The sequence below is a fragment of the Lepidothrix coronata genome, unplaced genomic scaffold (assembly GCF_001604755.1).
Source record: "Lepidothrix coronata isolate B3197 unplaced genomic scaffold, Lepidothrix_coronata-1.0 Scaffold60, whole genome shotgun sequence".
Lineage (NCBI taxonomy): Eukaryota > Metazoa > Chordata > Aves > Passeriformes > Pipridae > Lepidothrix > Lepidothrix coronata.
Window position 1 is genome coordinate 3,357,769 of NW_016690240.1, and position 6,296 is coordinate 3,364,064.

At 36.0% G+C, this 6,296-nt stretch overlaps 1 protein-coding gene across 1 annotated transcript in view; it reads right to left on the minus strand.

Moving 5' to 3' along the window:
* Positions 1-6,296, minus strand: part of CUL4A (cullin 4A) — a 37,603-nt gene that overhangs the window by 28,155 nt on the left and 3,152 nt on the right. The window contains exons 3-5 of the mRNA XM_017817378.1: positions 4,187-4,290; positions 2,064-2,133; positions 262-335 (exon numbers count right to left, since the gene is read on the minus strand). Of these exons, the coding sequence (XP_017672867.1) occupies positions 262-335; positions 2,064-2,133; positions 4,187-4,290 (248 nt within the window). The remainder of the gene's footprint in view (positions 1-261; positions 336-2,063; positions 2,134-4,186; positions 4,291-6,296) is intronic.

Consider the following 6,296-nt stretch of genomic DNA (forward strand, 5'->3'; position numbering starts at 1 on the left):
AGGTTCCTCACCCATGCTGTGACAACTACAGCTAAACATATACCTTGACTTTTATGTTCACAGACCTTCTTTTACCCTCACTTTACAATAAAATTATGTATATGCAAATGCTGACACATTTATTTCCATAAACTAACATAAAAATTTAAAGATCTATTAAATAGATCAAATATAATGTGAAAAATTTATTTTCTATCTTTGCAAATATCATAGCATGTCCGCACTCTAAAGGTTTTCAGGAATACTTACGTGGATACCTACCATATAGAAGGAAGCATTGAATTCTGAAGCACATAGGTACGATCCAAAAACAGAAAAATGCTTCTGATCATGATCTGAAAATATATAAAGAAAATGGTTTTTTTCTTCACCACCATGTGGTATTTTAAATTACAGTACAAATTCTAAAAAATTACATCATATAGACATGCACTTTAATTACTGATGTAGGTATTTTCAACTCTTACGGTGACTTCTACAGTCACCGGTATGCAATTTATTAACTTAATACTATTAAGTGGTATTGCCAAGTACATTCCAGACAGTTTTCAAATTCATAACCATTAACTAGATAGTTTTATTAACCTGCTAGGACATACATAAGCTATTTGAACAGTACCACCAAGACAGTCAGTAAAAACCCTGAACTAGCATGCTGCCATAGTTTTTGTTTTAAAATTTAAAAAAGGCAGCTTTGTGCAGGGACAGTAATTAGCTGTGCAACAGATCTTTTCATAATAAAAGTTAGCTTCCAAAATTCATGAAAAAAACAGAGACACATTAAATCTAACAGGAGAAAGAAGATATAAAAATATATTATCTCATTTTTAAATTAAAAAGTGGGAGAAGGAGGTGGTTTTTTTAGCCTATTACTCTTGCACATTCAAAATCCATTTTTAACTCTGCTCATAAAACGGCTGCCCAACTCTCAAGTTTAGCATTAGCATAAATCAGGATGTCAGTAACTAATTCACCCCCAGGCCAGATACACATTTGTCCCCCTCCTTCTTCCCTAAAAGATTTCATTGCTTCTGAAGCAGTTCTCAAAATGACACAGCTTTTGGCCAAGCATATTAAAGAAAAACAGCAATAAGCCTGATTTTTTTCTTAAATACCACAAGTGCTAATCCAGTACATGGACAAGAAAGCCACTTGCTACAGGTTGTTGCTTTAAGGAAAGCAGGAAAAAAAAAGAATGCTCACAAGTAATTAAAGTAATTGTTCATAGTAAAAGCCTTTTTATAAAAACACAGGTTCAATTTAATTACATTTTTAAGACAATACACTTCAATTCTGTTTTCATCAGACTGTTGAGTTTGTTTCAAATAGTTTCCCTAACACTTTCCAATTTTAATTCAGATAAAAATCACACACCTCTGCCTATCCCTCACAGGGAAGGAGAGAAATGGATTTGAGGAATGAAAATAGAAATTCAACCATTTGGGGCATTTGTAGGTAAAGCTAAGTGACAATGCAATAAAAACTCATTATAAAATGCTGGTTTGGAATTATAATGATGCCTTCTTAACAGCACAATTCTCATGGAAAGTGTCTGAGAGAAGATCTTCTGTAACATAAATCATTGTGGAGGTAGAAGACAAGAAAGGCAGAAAGAAAACAGGTTTCAATTCTTTAATCTACCCCTTTCTTTGCTCTATGGTCAGGATTATCATCTCTGCTTTGAAAAAAAAAAAGTCACAAATTAACCTAGTTTTTGAAGCTACCTAAAAGCTAAGATCGTGGATTCTCCGATTACTTTAAATTATAAACTGCAAACAGTTTCAGCATTGCCTGGTTAGTTTTTCTTTTCATCCACAAAAAACAAGGTGTCAATATATTTCTGAATATTTCAACTTCACATGAAACTAATGAAAGTCAGAGGTAACACAACAGAGTCTAAATTTCAACAAAAAACTGCCCTCAGCTAGCAAAGGGGAAAGCAAAAAGCAATGCTGAAAAGTTAGAGGAGGTGCAGCACAGTCTCAAGTTAAAACTATGACAAACTCAGTTTTGCCAGATTTTGCGCCTCAAGGATATGTACTGTGAACAAACACTCAACTTACCATTTGTCTGCAATGATCTTGCCAGCATTTATTTATCTTCTTTAAAAATAAAAGACTATCCAGAGAATCTGTACAGCACCCATTAAGGAAAACTACTTTGCCAGTATCTTTTGAGGCCAGATTCTGGAGATGATCTTTGCCAGCCATTAAGCAAAGCTGCTCCACGGATATTTCAATGTTACTGTGCCTGTCAGAGATAAACCGTTAATTGCAGAGCTTCTGCCCAGCACAGGGGCTGGCAGTTCTCCAAAAGGCCTCCCTATGTTTTCAAGGAATAGCACTCACTGCTCTTCAGTAATACCATCTAGTGGCTGTACTGTATAACCTTAATATAGATTTAAACAAGAAATCCCACCAGTGTCAAAAAAACCCTTGTCACCAACCGAGGTGAGAGGGATGGAAAGGTTATTTTGTTTGTTTAATGAGTTCACACTGTGCACAACAGGAGTGACCCTAATCTCTCAAAAGCAGTTACAGTTCTAAATAATCCTCAACAAATCCAAATACCACTCTTTTCATATACATCTCCAGGTCACCCTAAGTAATCTACAGACTTTCTTCATTACACAACAGATCCAACTGTTATTCAAAAATAACAGAATTTTCATGTGTCATATGAGTAAATCCAAATGAGGCTTTACCTTCCGCTCCCACACATTATCATCTCCAACTCACTCTGGCCAAATCTGATTAATCTGATCTCGTGTCCTTGGGATATAAAGTGGTATACCTGTAAAATACAAAATCCTCAACTCTCCAATCCACCAGTTCTGTCAAGAGGGCAGGGTGAAAGCAAAGTTTTAAAACATCTCTTCTTAAGATAATCTAAAGCCTGAAAAAGCAGGGAGGCAAAAAATGGTTGACTGTACTCTGCTTTAAAGCAGACTATAAGATTTGGTTCTCAGACATCAGGTATCTTTAAGAGACTACTGTACTGGCTAATGTGCTGTGTAGAAGCCAGACTCCTTAAATTGGACTCAAAAAAGAAAACAAAACAAAACCCAAAACAAAAACCAAACCCAAAAACATATAACCCAAAACCACATTAGTATTTAGCTATGTAACAGGAAGAAAAAAATTATCTTCTTTATGACTGTAGGTACCTACTTGGGAAATGCAGTGAAGTGAGAAACTGAGTCACAATCCAAAGCACATTTAAAGCATTCACCTGGAAAGAAGGCTCTTTCTGGGCCCCAGTCCCTTGTTTCTTTCCTTTTATCCTATCAATTGCTGCTACTAAAATACATACAAAGACCTGGGAAACACTGCCAGCAGCCACAGTACTGTAGTATCTGTTCAGTATGGCACCCTCCATCCAGCATCTGCTTGCTAATGCACTTCCCAAGAATGCAGGGACTCTACTGCCCAACAAAGTGCAGACCCAAGGCTATTACACAAAATACAACTATCATATAAAGCACCTTTTCAGCATGCAAAGCTTGACTGGATTCAGACCACAGGTCTGGCTGCATCCAGGTGTCCACAGAAGATCTATAGGCACTTCTGTGACCCGCTGAGACAGAAGAAAAACCCAGCAATGTAACTTCAGTAAACCAAGGCGAAATTTACCCAAGAACTTCACACGTCTGTGCATTCCAAATGACCTCCTGAACTTAGAGCTCTCTTGCAAGAACCTCTCAAGGTACACATAAGATATCTGAAGCCTTGTTGAATGCCTTTGTCACACATTGCTGCTGACCACTAGTTATTATTGGTCAAACAGGTGCACTTTATGTTTGAGAATTCTTCTACTGTTGTTGAAAAATCACTGTATTTTTTTTTACACTATTGCTGCCATAAGCATCTCTACTACTCACACGCCATAGAGATTTATACCCGCTGTGTAATCTCATAGTGCTATTAAAATTTTATAGATTAGGTGTAAAATTTGCATTCCTATTAAAATGATATGTAAATTCTTATTTGCATGCTACTTGTAGGTACACAAAAATTATTCACCCAGATGACTAAAGTTGCTAATGCCCAATTTGAAAGTATGTAAGTGGTCAAAGAACCTCTTTAACAAATAAAAAATTACTGGAGTAATTTTTACAAAGTGTTGTCTTAAAAATAATTATTTAAACTACTAATTCTAACCATTTCTGTGCACAACAAAAGGATATTCTCTAAATTGAAGGATTTGTGCTTTCACATGTTCTTCACAGACTTGTCGTAGCTGTTTGTACAGTGTAGCAGAGACTTTGTAAGAGCAGAGATTTTCAACAGCCTAAAAAAACAAAACAAGATTATGAATGAGACAAAAAAACCCTCAAATTTTTGCATCTGTATAATTGACACTGACAATAAAGGAAAAAATTCAGTATTATAGCTTCAGTATGCATAAAACCAAAACACCAAAACAAAATTCTGTAGAAAAATTCAGACTTCATGACTCCTTTCTTATTTTGGTCCCTTCTTATTCTGCTACATTTTGTGTGCAAACAAGGTCCACCGTCACAATCTGGGTCATATTTCAGATGTGTTGTTAAACATGACCAGAACTCTACCTCCTCCAATACTGCCCAGCAGATTTCCTCCTGCAGATCCATTTTGTGCATCCTTCGGTGCATGCACACATGTGCTTTTTTGGAGGGGGAACACAATCATACCAAATATTTTAATTTCTTAATAACTGTAGGGTAGATTTTTTAACTAGTCTCTCTAAATGGTAAATGAGTAATAGCTACTTTCCTGTCTTTTTATCAACTTATTTCTTTCCAAATACTTGCACTGATTCACATACTCACACTAAGGTACATAAACTGAAGGGAAAAAATAATTTAACACCATCCCCCCCAAAAAAAAACCCAACCCCACATTAACCCTTATCTAAAGACTTTAACTGATTTTTTGGGAGCTCATGGAATTTAGTTTAGTATTTATCCTTAGTTAACTAAGGAGATCAATTCTGCCCCAAACCAAATGTTCTTGTAGTCGCTATATTAATGGCAGCAGCCTTTATGCTATGAGGCAACACTGCAGAGAACACTGCCAAAGATTTAAAGCACTATGTCACCTGGGCAACTAGAACTGACCCAAGAATGTTTTCCTTCACTCCAGACGATTTATAATGTCACATTTTGTTGATAAATTTTCCATCAATGAACTTAGACAAAGTTTCAGTATTTTTGCAGTGCTAGGCCTTTATGAATTTTTTCCCAAATTCTAGCTTTTTTTAGTGTCTTATTTCTTTGTATTATAAAACATTATGGTGCCTAATGCCAGCATGTAATTCTTTGTCAAAGCATTACTAGATGTTCTTCACTCTGTTGCAGATTAAGATCACCCAAACACATTGGCTAGCAAGTGCACAGGCCAAGAGAGAGGTGAAGGGAAAAAGAGGGCTGCTCTGAACAACCTGGTCTAATAGAAGGTGCCCCTGTCCATGAGAGAGGGGTTGTAACTTGATCATCTTTTAAGGGCCCTTCCAACCCAAACCATTTTATGATTCCTTGGGCAACAGCACTGGCTTAAAGTGTATTACAACCTGCAGCCATACCACCTCCGTGCCACCTGTTCCTGCTTCGTTTTTTGGTTTGTTTGGGTTTTTTTGGCATGAATCCAAGTAATTCCCTCCTCATTCACCATTTGTTTAATTCAGCTTTTCCTGCCTCTCTTTCTGAAGAAACTTGATTTGACTCTTATTCATCTTGCATATATTTCGTTTGACAAAAAGATACAGTAATAATCACGTCTACAAAGATACCAGACAGATGACACTTTTAGCTTCTTCACCCACACAGATCTAGTAAAAGTTTTGTTTCCAATCAACCTTTTAATAACTTGTTTGAAGCAGAGGCTTCTGTTTTAACATTTACCATGCGAGTTATTGCTAATTCTTGTATTACTTCCTCTATAGGTTCAAACATACTGAAGAGTTTGTCTTCCAAAACGTAAAGTGAATCTGCTTCATAGAATTCTCTCCATGGGGTAATTCTAACCTATCTAATGTCATTTTATTTAAATGTACATAAAAATGGCTTTCTCAATTTTGATACAACATTAAAGTATACAAACAAACAAACAAAATTATCACACAGTGATATTATGGTTTTTTTCATCTGGTCTTAAAACAGGTAAGTAAAATGACACTTGGAACAAACAGTATTCACACAATTTGTTTTGCAGATAGTTTGTTATGTTTCCTCAGACATAGCTCTTCCTATCCACTCACCCAAATAAAAATCTAGTCAGGACTCATAATTTTTTTTCCTTTACTACTACACCGCCCTA